The 13,400-nt window shown below is 36.0% G+C and overlaps 1 protein-coding gene across 1 annotated transcript in view; it reads right to left on the bottom strand.

Annotated features, from left to right (window-relative positions):
- Positions 1-12,094, bottom strand: part of LOC139140838 (sorting nexin-33-like) — a 33,951-nt gene extending 21,857 nt beyond the window's left edge. Inside the window, exons 1-5 of the mRNA XM_070710287.1 lie at positions 11,952-12,094; positions 9,856-10,017; positions 7,399-7,617; positions 1,309-1,403; positions 303-393 (exon numbers count right to left, since the gene is read on the bottom strand). Of these exons, the coding sequence (XP_070566388.1) occupies positions 303-393; positions 1,309-1,403; positions 7,399-7,617; positions 9,856-10,017; positions 11,952-11,963 (579 nt within the window). The 5' untranslated portion in view covers positions 11,964-12,094. The remainder of the gene's footprint in view (positions 1-302; positions 394-1,308; positions 1,404-7,398; positions 7,618-9,855; positions 10,018-11,951) is intronic.
- Between the last annotated feature and the right edge of the window lie 1,306 nt (positions 12,095-13,400).

Genomic DNA, 13,400 nt, shown 5'->3' with positions numbered 1-13,400 from the left:
AATAGTGTTTCTATACAATTCTTCATAACTTTCAAACACATGAGTATGTGAACAGAATTATGTCACACTGTACTGGGTACTTGTACACTGAATTATATAATGAAACACTGGTACTGCCAACAATTCAAAGCAATGACAAGCCATATCTATTTGTAAATCAAAGGCCATCAAACACACAAGTTAATACAATTTCAACACAACTGTTTTGTTGCTGTTTTCATACGTGAATGAAATTTGTCACTTCTGAGTCGCACAACGGTGGTAGATTCTCAATGTAAAATATCTGAATGTCACACACTCACCACTATTCTTATCTCTTGCGATGTGGGTACGTCAGCTTTGGCGTTGCCGAGAACATAGCTTTCTCCACCTCCTTTTACAAAAACTGAAAATCTGCCAGGAGGAAAAATAAAAAGACCAACTGTAAGAATCTTCAGTACTGGAAAAAATTGTCAACAAACCATGGAACATCTTTTCTTTGAATGTGAATGTTATAAAATTTTGGTGAGGAGACGAAATGCTTCTGGTATTCAACTTACTGCAGACTCAAGAGATTTTTATTCAGGAAACTGAGGAAAGATAAGGAATTAATTTACCACAACTTTCAATACTTTCTGTCTGAGGAATCTGTATATGGTTGTAGAAGGATGCACAAACTACCATACACTCAATAATCTGTGATTTTGGTACAACAAAAAACAAACACAGAAAAATAAAAGTATAACTTAGCCTCATTTAGAAAGAATGATAAAAACTCAAGATGAAATACAATGAATAAGTTTTGTGAGTAAATTTTTTTACTCCATTTATATACACTGTTAGTGTGTGAACAAAACATTGCAGTTTCTTCTTTTTTTGTTTGTCTTTGTATATTTTTTATGATTCGCATATTTTTGCTTTGTCTTGCAACATATTGCTTTTTAATAGTTATCTTTTGTTTTCACTGTAAATTTTCAAATTATTTTAATAGAAATTTAAAAAACACATTTGCCATGAAAAAATAAATTCAACTGCTTCAGTCCTCTGGCATGAGATCTTTATGCACAACATCAAAACGCAAAGACATGTGTATGGAAGATATCTACATCAACAAAACTGAACCCTCTTTAACAGCTATGGTTTGGCCCAAACCCACTGTCATCAATGGCGAGTGTGGACCTGTTTACAACAAGGTATTGGGGGGTGAACAGGTTAAAATCTTCTGACTTTACAGCGATCTTTGAAAGCATTCTGAATCAAGATTCCATGCACTTTGCTTTGTATGGTTGTTCAATAAGAAAATGGAGAGATCATACAATCGCAATGTACCTGTTAAATCCCTTGGTTTTCATTGTTCCAGCTGCCCGGCCTTCACCACCCCGCCTGAGATGTGGTTCATGTTCTGTGGGTGAACCAACTGACATCTGCAAATAAAAAAAAATATTAAGAATTTGTTAAAAATCGGAAATAACACAAAGTAATAATTAATATTGCTTTCAATGACTGAGAAACAGTGCATATTTATCGCATATCAAGTTCACCTTTAATGCTGCAACTTTACAGAGGGTATTATTGTACTGTATGTACATTTCATCTCTTAAATATTGACAATCTCACTACATTGACTACATTTAGAAACAAGACAACTTCAAATGTACATATCGATTTCGAAAGATGTGCTGTGGTCACTGTGACAACAGTCAACACAGGTGAAGGAAAAGCTGTACTTCAGGCTCTGGGGACAGTAACCCTCTCAAGTCTCAAAGCCTTACATACGGGTAGCATGCATGGTAAGTTACCAGAGAGTCAGGTCTGAAATCATTTAATGCATGCACCGTAACTGGTATGGCAAACAATCAATTTATATAATTGCTCAATTTGCATTCGTTTCTTTAGGGCCAGGCAAATTTGATGTCAATTTCTGGTCTGATTCTTTGTTTTCAATTACATTATTGGACCTCAGTACATAGACACAGGGAAAGAAAAAGGTCAATGAACTTATTTCCAGAAGCTGCATGGATAATCATTCATGGATTTATACATGTATCCAGTTTTGACTTCCTGGAGTAGTATGCTGCCAAGAAACAATATCACAGGAAAGAAATCATAATCATGACAGAATTCAGGAAGTGTCTATAAATAAACTTTGAATATATTTTGCCATAAGAAAAATCATAAAATCACATAATCTAGATGGTAAGTTATACCGGTAGTATTGATAATGACATTGCAAGGAATTCATGTTGACTAGGAACAGAAGTTCAACTTCAAGAAATAAGAAAAGGATCAAATGCTTTCAATCATTACAGAAAATGTTTTAACTGATGAACAAGAACCTGTTCAGATGTCACAATGGCGGGTATGCTTTCCTTTATCATTCATATTAGAGACATCTAATTTGCATATCACTATGGGAACACTGACATTGTTCAACAGAACCTGACAAGCACTTGATGACACAATCCCTAGTTACTCACATATTTTAATTTCTCAAGGATAAGTTTCAATAACTCCTTAACGTAAGAATGACATTTTTTTTCACTCCATGTACACATGAACAAATACATGCACCCGCCACTTTTTTTTTAGAATTTCACATTTTTTCTTTGCTAAGTAAACAATACCTCTTGCTCTGTTCAGACATGAATAGCAAAGATATTACAATGAATGATGATTTCACATGAACTGGACTAGGAAACTGGAAACCCTGGGAGCTAATATTCAATGATTTAGACCATACTACCATGTGGCCTTTCAATATCCTGATAAAATAACCGTATGATAAACTTCATCAAAGAGCTTATGATTTCAATAAAGATTTAATCTATTAATGCCAAGTCATGACAAATGGATAAAAAAACAAGAAGAATGTGAATAATTTGAAGACTGCATTTGGATGAAAAGAACAAACCTCGCATCATTCTGGAAAGGAAAATTAAAGTATACTGATCACCGCTTGATTTAACGATGACTAAAATGACAGAAAAAGGTTTCATAATCATTACGTGACAATGTATTTTGAAGTAGAGCAAAGGATAAACAGTGTGATGAACTGCATGAACTATCCTAATGGAAACTGGGTTACTTGACCAAAGTCATCAACCAACCAATCAGAAGCTCTGTTACAAGAGCAAAGCTATGCAGGATGATGCATGAGATAGGGCATATATTTGCAGTATTTACTGACCCGCAAGGGTATCTCCTTCAAACTGAGGGCAGACATTGTTTATATTGACCTCAGTGACTGCAGAGCATAAAAACGCTAACATTCTCCACATCAACCAGACTGTTTTGAGTTTTTTGTAACCAGTTTCTTTGAAAACAGCTTGAAGGTTGCAACACTTACATTTTATGTCCTTGCTTGTTTGGATATCATTTTGTTTTTGTTGTTGTTGTTGTTGTTGTTGTTGTTGTTTGGGGTTTTTGTAGGTTTTGGGGTTTTTTCAGGAGGGGGGTTTGCATCAAATAAACAGTAACATTTGTCAACATTTCAATTATAACAACAATGCTATGCTTTTCAAATGTAAAAATACAAAGTCTGTCTCCGCAGAAAGTGTACAGAAAAATTCAACTTTAATGAACAAATTGTTGATACTGTTGGTGAAGATAGAAAGTTCCAGTAAAAATGCAAGTAATTACTTTGGCAATGAAAATTAGCGTTTGAAGAAAGGCAAGCACTGGCTAAACAGAATCAGGTTCATCTGATATAGACTGAATGACACTTGACATGTACGTATCATTCAAAGTAAAGGTCATATAATCATTTACATTTCTCACTCAGTGCCCTTGGCAGTGTAAGGACATCTATAGGCACATTACATCACTGAATTCCTAGTTCTTTTGGGGAAAAAAATTAATTGATCTCAGTACTTCCAATGGCGAAGCTGAACTCCTGAAAGATGATTTACTATGTTAGGGAATGCCAAATGGTGATAAAACCCCCATTTATCTGTACTTGTACTTTGAAATTCTGTTGTACACACGCAACTAATGGGGTACAATGTGCTTTGTATGGTGCTTGAATTGTAGATAACAGATAACAAACATACACACAGCATCGATCACCCTTTTACAAAACACTGTACCCTTGCCGTGGGACAGACACAAATATTAGATCCAGCCCTAAGCGTGACATGAAACTATGAAACAAGACACTAAGTTTACCTTGTTTATGGAAATTGTAAAGTGGCCACAATGACTGAGTGAAACAAAACAACAACTGCCATGAAAAGTTTATCTCTTTCTTCCTCTATTTTCCTGTAGTGTTGTGTAACTTTGAATGAGGAACTGATCACATGTTCATTGATATTATCTGGCATGTATGCTGGCCAAAGAAACTCTCTCTGAACTAACACATAATATAGACAAGTTTCATCATAGGGATTGCAGTGAGAAATTTTCACAAAATTTGCAAGAAGTATACCAATGAAAAAAGGTAAAAGTTGTTGTGAACACATTTTCATGAGAACAAAGCATCAAGTGCTTCAGATCCGTAGAGCATATCATGTATCGCAACTACACACATCAACACAACTGAAACACTGAAGATAAGCTGTTATCTTGATGTCATCGTGGATTTCCCACAGAAACAATTTACAGTTGTTCTGAAAATTTGCTCATAGAGTATACAGTAACTACTTTTGAAAAAAAACCAGCTGACATCATTCAAAATACTGAACTGTTTTGTGTGTTTATCAAATCCTGTACCATCATATCTAGGTGATAAGATGAACTTCTACTAATAAGTGAAAATTTTGACAGAAAGTTGAGCATAGGTCCATACTTTCAAGGTCATAAAAAATTCAAGGATTTTCAAGGATTTTTTCAGCAATTTTCAAAAACCTTTTGAGTCCAAAATACCATTTCAAGTTATCATTTTGATATATCATTTTACATACCTTTTTTATGATATCAAAGGTAATCTTTCTGGTAAATTTTAAATTTTGAAGGCTTATCAATTTTCCAGGATTTTCCAGGACTGAATTTCATTTTCCAGGACTTTTCATGGACTTTCCATGAGGCTTTAAAATTCAATGACTTTCCAGGAGTGTTCAGACCTTTAGAAACCATTTCACCTCACAATATCATTTACTCAATATGGAACAATTTGAATTATTGATTTTTTTCTACCAATGTATAGGTATGTTGTTACACTGTTCACTTAGACTACCACATATCATCCATTAAACACCAAGCCTCCCCGTGTCATGCTAAACAATTGATCATTTCACATGCCTTTGAGACCATGTCTACTTCCTGCACAATAATACTATTAAACATTCAAAAACTTCACAAATGTTGTGCTTTTCCAGTATGTAAATTGACTTTCTTCCATCAACTAATCCATTCAAGACAACATATTTGACTTCACTGGGAACTTTGGTCTAATTAAAGATAGACAAACCAGAACTGTGACAAACAGAGTGTAAATATACCACATATCCCTGTGAACAGTTGAATGGAATAAGTCATTACTTAATTAGTACCAGGGATGTAGGAAATACTCTCATTACATGGAAAATTAGGTAAGACAAAATTGGCTAGGGACTTCCTTCGTAATAACATTATTTATTATTTATCATTTATTATTTATTATTAAAGGATTATTAGTATTCCAATTAGCTGTTTTATTTCTTTAAATGCCAGCATTATGTATTTAGTAGTTTTTCCCTTGCCTACAGCCAAAACTTTGCCATTCACAGGAAATTTTTTTTCCACCTTACACCTTTTTTCTATATCCCCGGGTACACATCAGAAAAAACAGAAACTTGGATCACTGTTACGTTTAAAGATTACAGCAGGATAGACAGTACATTGGATCAAACACAAAACTCAACATAGACATTGATACATAAAGTATATTTCACTGTTTCGGAACCATCTTTTCTGGGACACATGGGAACCTTATCTTCAAACTACAGAGATAACAAGATGTCAAAATGAAAAATTAAGTGACCTAGAACGGCCAAAGCAGCGGATGTTTCTTCTACATTTATCAACAACTTATGGAAATATCAATGACTTAAGCCAATATTTAATTTCCTAAAAGAAATGATTCTAAGAAATCTTTCTTAATGAATTCATATGCATACTATGAACCAAGGCGTAAAACTTGGTGAATGCAATAAGAACCATTTCATTCCTGCTCATGAAATATATCTGCAGCAATTTATTTTGATGTATGCTACAATACTGTATGCAAGAACTGTATCACACAGTATTATTCCAAAATAAGTCTTTTCATAAGTTGTGACACATTGTTGGCATTTTCTGTGACAATAGACCGAAAGCCTGTGCTTCATTACAGGAAACACATCTGCCTCAACTGTCACTGTCAGAGCATAATGAAATCAGAGATGTGCTATCCGCATTACATTGAACAGTTCCTGGAATCTTTTCGTCCACAGAGATATTTGTTCAGCAACCTATTCACGAATAATTTTTCAATTTTTTTGAAATTTGGACAGGAAATATTATCAGGGCTATCGATAGGCATTTGATCTTTCCTCCTTTAACTCTTTAATAATAAATAATAAATGATGTTATTCTGAAGGCTATTCCAAGCTAAATTACCCATGATACCTTGGGATAAAATCTTGTAAGTGTACTAGACAAACACAAAGACCTTTTACAGATGGTGCAAAACATTATTCAGATGAGATACGTCCATTCTGCTGCTCTTCTTCAGAAAACCTGAATATTCTGATTGAAATTAAGTCTCTTATGAAAATTAAAACCATTGTTAATATGTTGCCTGACCCAAATAGATAATAAGGTTTTAGTTCCTTTTAATATTCAAAAAGTCTAAATATGTACCTTAATATTCTCCTGAAAGCTTGTGTCAACATTGAAAATGAAAATGTTGAAAACAATAATTGTGCATTTCAATTATTTCGAAATATTTTATTTGTATTCACTGTAACCTGTATGTAAATATACTATACAAAATCATCTCTCTCAGCTGTCATTGTCACACTGGAAACCAGAACAATGATACAACTCCTAATCTTGAAATCACAGTCGTGAAATGTTTGCCGCAGATTAAAGTTTCGGAAAAAAGAACTATTGTGAGTTTACATCTGGAAATGCCTGTTTTTGGCAGGTTTCAGTGATGTGTTCCATAATTTCGAGCTCTCCATCCATGACATTGCAAATTGACATTAGAAGCTGATCTGAGGTACATACATTTTGAGGAATGGAAGATTTATGCCAAGTCTGGCTTGGCCAACGGGCTTTAAAATAACCTGTTCAGACACTGGGTTATACATTTTGATAACATCAAAACATAAATCAAACACAACAAGACACAAATACACAAGAAGTGATATTTGGAACCTGTTCAGATGTGTTGGAGATGGGGTTGAAGAATAAAACTAAGAAATATTTCAATTTCTTCGTAAAGTGTCTTTGAGAACTTACATGTCTTGTGGATTCTGAATATGAACTGCTATCATCCTCCCAGCTATCAGACCAGTCATCCTCGTCTCCTCCTCCAGATCGCCCTCCATCATACACTGCTATATTGTTTGATGCGTTACTGTACGCACTGGAAGTCTGTTGATATGACTGGCCAACTTGTGGGGGTGCAAATGTTGGCATCGGGGGAGGGATAGAGGGTGGTGCCGATTCATTTATTAACTGAAACAAAGATAAATTGTAAAGTCATGAAGATATAGCGCTAGTATTCACAGTAACCTACAATCTCAAATCATTTAAATTTGGAAACAGACAGGGTAAAAAGGCAAGACTTTGGAGAAATGAATATACAGATATTTGAAAAGGTTGGGAAGCATCAGAGAATTTACTGTGATATACATTATAATATACCATGTTCCGATCTAATGCTATGGAAAAAAACCACTCTCAGGCTCATATTTGTGTGATAATTTGCTGTATCACACCCAGGCACAATTTGTCTGAATATGTACCTTTACTGTGCCGATTAGTATTTCCAAACACATTATTTGAAAAAAAAAAGCCAGTGCGAAATTAGGAAAATGTCCCCTCATTCTCATCGTCGTGGCAACAGTGAAGCCAGTGACATCAGTTGATATAACTATTTAACTCCAGTGTAAAATAAATGCATCACTAATGATCTCTGTTTTTATGAAAGATGAAAAAGTGAATTGCAAGAATGCAAGCAAATCAAGCGCGATTACACGATGCTATATGAGCTAGACCATCACCTGTTGCTCAGCTTCAAGTACAAAGTGATTCAATTGCGTAATGGTTACAAACTTTACCTAAGGGCATATTTCTTTCAATAGAATATTTCTGATGATCAGATCTCACTGCCTATTCAATATAACTTATTATAATTTAAATCACACTGTTGTTCTTCTTAAACCTCACTTTCCGCAACATTCTTTGTTGTTTTGTGAGTTACATGCCTATACTGCACAATGTTCATCCCAAATTTTTTTAATTTGATTTGCAAATGATAATTATATTCTTGATTTCCATGACAGATAAAAATCTGTATCAAGTAACATTTGTAATTCAGTGGCGCCTGAATATATATTTGAGAATTACTGTAACACATTTGAGAATCACTATAACACAGTTGAGCAATTTTTCTTGCTTAATTTTGTAACACAGGATTCCTTATGTCAATCATGGCAGATGACACCGCACGATTGCTATCTTTCATGGACAGCTATGCATTCGATCATTTTAAAATCCAAAAGTTTATGTCAAGTTGAAAATAATTCTTGGCCAGTTTCAGTCAAGTAATAGCTACATATGCAGCCTGCTACATCATCAATAAGTTACCATTGAATCCTATGGGCTGCACTATGTTCCATATACTTATACGAGGCATGTAATAAATTATGCATTTTGGCAAATATTTATTGTCCTCATTCAAGCTATGCTTGTGTCATTGCAGAAGTGTCATACATCACTGCAAATGCACATCAAAAATGATAGTCGAGAACGCAAACATGAAGCAGGTTGTCATAAAAGGTATGAAAAAGGAAGTAGGCAGACTCGTTGATTGCAGAGTCAAATTTCAATAGATATATCATGACACCCATAAATGTGTTCACTTCTGCTACTCGTAAAGTTTCGACTTCAACAATAACGCCTCGGAAATAATAACGAATTGGGTGAAAACTTTTGGCTAATAAACTTCATGAGTATAAATTTGATTTGCAAGTCATGTCTCTCTACTACCACTAGGAAGCCCTGAAATGTAATTTGACAGGCTATTGACTCACTAATGTCCTCTTTGACCCCCAAAAATTTACATATTAAGGTTGCACTGAAAACTTCAAGAAATTCCTCAGCCAACAGGGAGAGTTCAGAAATCTTAAACATCACACAGCAAACTAAATAAAACATTGGATCTCATTTGTTGTCCAACATTTTTTTATCTTTTTCAGTTTACTCTTCTCACTTGGCCATACTTTGCAGGTGATTTTCCATTTAAAGCAATGTATTAAAACAGACATCGGTTGATATGTAGTGACTTGTTAAGCAATCCATAGGATCAATTAGCAACTAGATAACATTAAAGTAGAATACGCCTCAGAGTCAGATATTCGGACTCTCAATTTTTTTCAATACTTTTCAGGTCTGCTGCTTGTGGGTAGTGAAAGGCAAAAAATGTTTTATTGTCTTAGCGTTTCAAATATCCGCAATTTTAATTTACCCCATAATTTAACATAGGAATGGCGGCCATTTTAAATTTCAAATATCAACAAATGTTAGGTACTTTGTTTCTCTAGTACCAAACTTTGCACAATGACCCTCAGTTTTCATTCTTGATTTGGTAAGATAGAGTTTCAAAATTTCTATGAGGGAAGTTTGAGCAAAAGTTTAAGGCTTTCAGCTCCGAGGCGCATACAAACTTAAAGGGACATATAACTGCCTTACCTCGACATATGCTTCTGGAAACAAGCCACTCTGCCCCCTGGAATTGTACCCTTCCCACCACCCCTCCCCAACTTCTTGGCTTGTGACTGTGAGGATGTCATTCTCTCTGACTGTCAACTCTCCGTGATCTGTGTCTCCATCAAAGTCATACAGCACCTTCGCCTGTTAATTCAATAACGTGGACTTGATTAAGGTGTGGATGACATGAAGTTGGCACATTGATACAAAACAATAACAGCACAACAAAAGTATGATCATATTTGGGATCTTCCTCATTACAGATAAAGCAGAATGCATACGAGATCCAGTCATTTTAAAAGCTATGTGTTGTCGATGTCCTCAGGGCTTGCAACTCTGTAGCATATAAATGAAATACTTTCAATGTAGATCATACTGCAATTCTTTCTTTTTCTTTTTTTTATCAGTCCATCATCGAACGGGTGTTAGCCCAATTACAGGATGAGGTACGCATAACCCACTAACCCCCAATGGAGCACTGAGGAGTAAAGTGCCTTGCTCAAGGGCACAACACCGTGCTAGAGTCTTGAACTCACAATTCTCCGACAGTGAGTCCATTACTCTGGACATACCGGCATGTTCCCGAAGCACAAACATGCAACACTTTTTCTGTGAGCATTATAGCATCTCTTCATTCACTGGTCAACCTAAATTTCATCATATAAAAATTTTTAATCAAATAGGACTGTAAGGTTCTGATGTTCACATAGCTTTGAAGACTTGGATACATTTACTTAACTACACACTCCCTTTTGATTGGATGAATTATCAAAAAAGCAACAATTTATACGAATACCGATTCACTGCTTGGTGTTGGCAGATTGTAAAGAGTCATGCTCTGACAGAGGAAGAGAATCATACACATCTTTCTATGACAACCAAAATAACACACAAACATTCCCATGGCAAAAGAGTGTACATAAACTACATCAAAAAAATATTGTCATGGTTAAAAAGCTATTCACCAAACAGGTTTGTCATTACAGCATTCAAATCAATGATGACAACATTGGGAAGTCTGGATCAATGAATGTGATGACACTGGCACAGGAGTAAAGATTTGTTGAACAAAATAAAATGAATTTACCTTGTTCTCTACACAAAAAATTACCAAAATCTAATATCACCTTGAAATTGTAGGTCACGAGGGACTGTGACCTCAATAACTCACAGTGTAGCTATACATACAGGTTTATGTGACCAAGGATGTTCAGAAAGAGATATGACACATGAGAAAACAAGGAATATTGGTTCGTATTCGGACAGTGTTTCTCAATACTCATCTATCATATATCAATAATTGTCTGAACGAGACAAAACGTGAGATGTTGGATTAACACTAAAATATGATATAATACGGACAGATTTTTGTAATAAAATGCCAAAGAAAGTCGTTGACGCCTCCTATCTCCATTATTTGATAGATGGTTACAAATATTTCACAGGTGAAAACCTTTTCCACGAACACTCGCGGAAGCTTTCAACAAGTTGAACTGCGGTGACGCACATGCTAAAACAATAACACTGTCACATCCTGGTAGTCTATTAACTCGGATGAAAACAGGCCAAGCTAACGTTACACGAACCGTTGTCTGATCATCATTGAGTAAGACATGAGTCATACACACATACTGAATGAATAGGAATACAGACATAAATGTATGCCACACGTTCTACTATAACATTATAAAGAGACAGCCACCGGGTTAACATATGGAGAACGTCGAACCAGCAGACACTCCTTCGAACAAAATTTAACAACAATGACGGACAAAAAGAATGGAAAGGCCGACTTGGTATGATATCAGAATTCGCGTGAGATCGGATGACCACTGGGAGTCGAGTACCCACCCACCGGTAGCGAACTCTAGACTGCAGATCGGACGTCCTACAATCATGTCAACACACAACGATTATTTGGCCAACTTTTGCAGTTTAGGTGGGATGACAGGGCAAACAAGACTTTAACGGTGTTTAAGTTACTCTTAAGCTGTAACTAATAGGCATTGACGAGGAATAAAAATAATGTTCGAAGAATAAATGCAATGTTTTCATCGCGCTTGTCATTGAAGCCTTACCTTCAGCGCCATATTGAAGTAGCCTGAGAGGTCATGTGACAGAATATGACCTGTGACCCAATAGGACCATCTAACTTTGCTATTACGAATAGAATCTCGAATGAGTCATCCTTGGTACCGGTCCCGTGCCGATTTTATCCCTTGCCGATTTCGTCCCCGCACATGCGCAGACTATCCAACATGGTTTCTATTCATAAAACGGCCCCAGACATGTAGCCCCGAATCTGAAGCCACTTTCTTCTATCATATGTCAGCCGTTTCGACTTTTTGTTGAGAAGCATTCTTATCATAGCCTGTCAAATCGTGTACTTGTACCGAAATTCCTGCAGATGAAACAGTATTGGTCGATAATGGGGCGCAAACTGGCAAGATCGCGTACGCATCCGAGGCATGGCCGAGGTAAGTAAATGCATAAATCACGACAATACGCAATATTAACGCCTGTTGATTTGACAAGTCTTTAAAGGTGTTTTCGGCATGAAACAATTAATTGCTTTGATCAATATGTCATAATGGTTATGGCCTACGCGTGAGAGCGTGTTTAACGCGCCTGTGGATGACACTGTGTAGGATTTTGCCGACGTACTTGTGAATATGGGCGGCCACTTTTAATGCATTGTTATTGGCGTTAGCCGTTCAAACCTTTGGTGGGCGGTGGTTCGTTTCAAGTATGATTTTCTTTGAGTACGAAGTATTTGAAAGTGATAATTTATTCCTATGTTGGCGATATAAGTGCTGCAATCTAAGAGAATAATCAGACTGCTATCTGACAATCCACGGTGTACATCGCTCTGAGATTCTTCTGATATCAGCCCTACCTTTGCCTTGTGCTACCACTGCAACTACATTGCCTTGTGCTACTATATACTGCTACCGCTGAGACTATGTTACGTGCAGAGAAAACGAACAAAAGGGTGAACTCAGCAGTTAACGTTTAAACAAAATTTATTACAAAAAAAAAACTAATTGCTAAGTCAGGGATAGAGTACAAGCTTTAAAAGTGTACAGACTACTTATCTCAGCTGGGACGGCAAAGCTCCAGTCTCAGAGTTGTAACAGTCAGTTGAATGAATGAACAGTCCTTGCAGGCTTGCAGCTGCACAAAGTCCACAGTATAAATCCAGCGTTGACAGTGAAGGTCTTGAAAAGTCTTGAGAATGACTACTGCTGGAGTTTATAGTAACACACAAGAGACACGATCCCAAAAGTCTGACTGGAAGCTGTGCACGTCCCTTTTATAAAGGCATATAAGAACAATCTAGAACTTTTATTGACATGCTAATTACTGTTCTAAAATTATCTCCCTTACACAACTAATCAACTTTCCAGAACATTCCAAACATGACTAATTGAATTCAAGGTTGTGAGGTCATCAAGGGCAGTGACCTTGAGAATGTTCTAGACTAATTGAACTCAGGTCATGATGAGTGTGGGGGAAATGACCTACAT

The sequence above is a fragment of the Ptychodera flava genome, chromosome 9 (genome assembly GCF_041260155.1).
Source record: "Ptychodera flava strain L36383 chromosome 9, AS_Pfla_20210202, whole genome shotgun sequence".
NCBI classification, from domain to species: Eukaryota; Metazoa; Hemichordata; class Enteropneusta; family Ptychoderidae; genus Ptychodera; species Ptychodera flava.
This window is presented reverse-complemented; position numbering and strand designations above follow the sequence as displayed.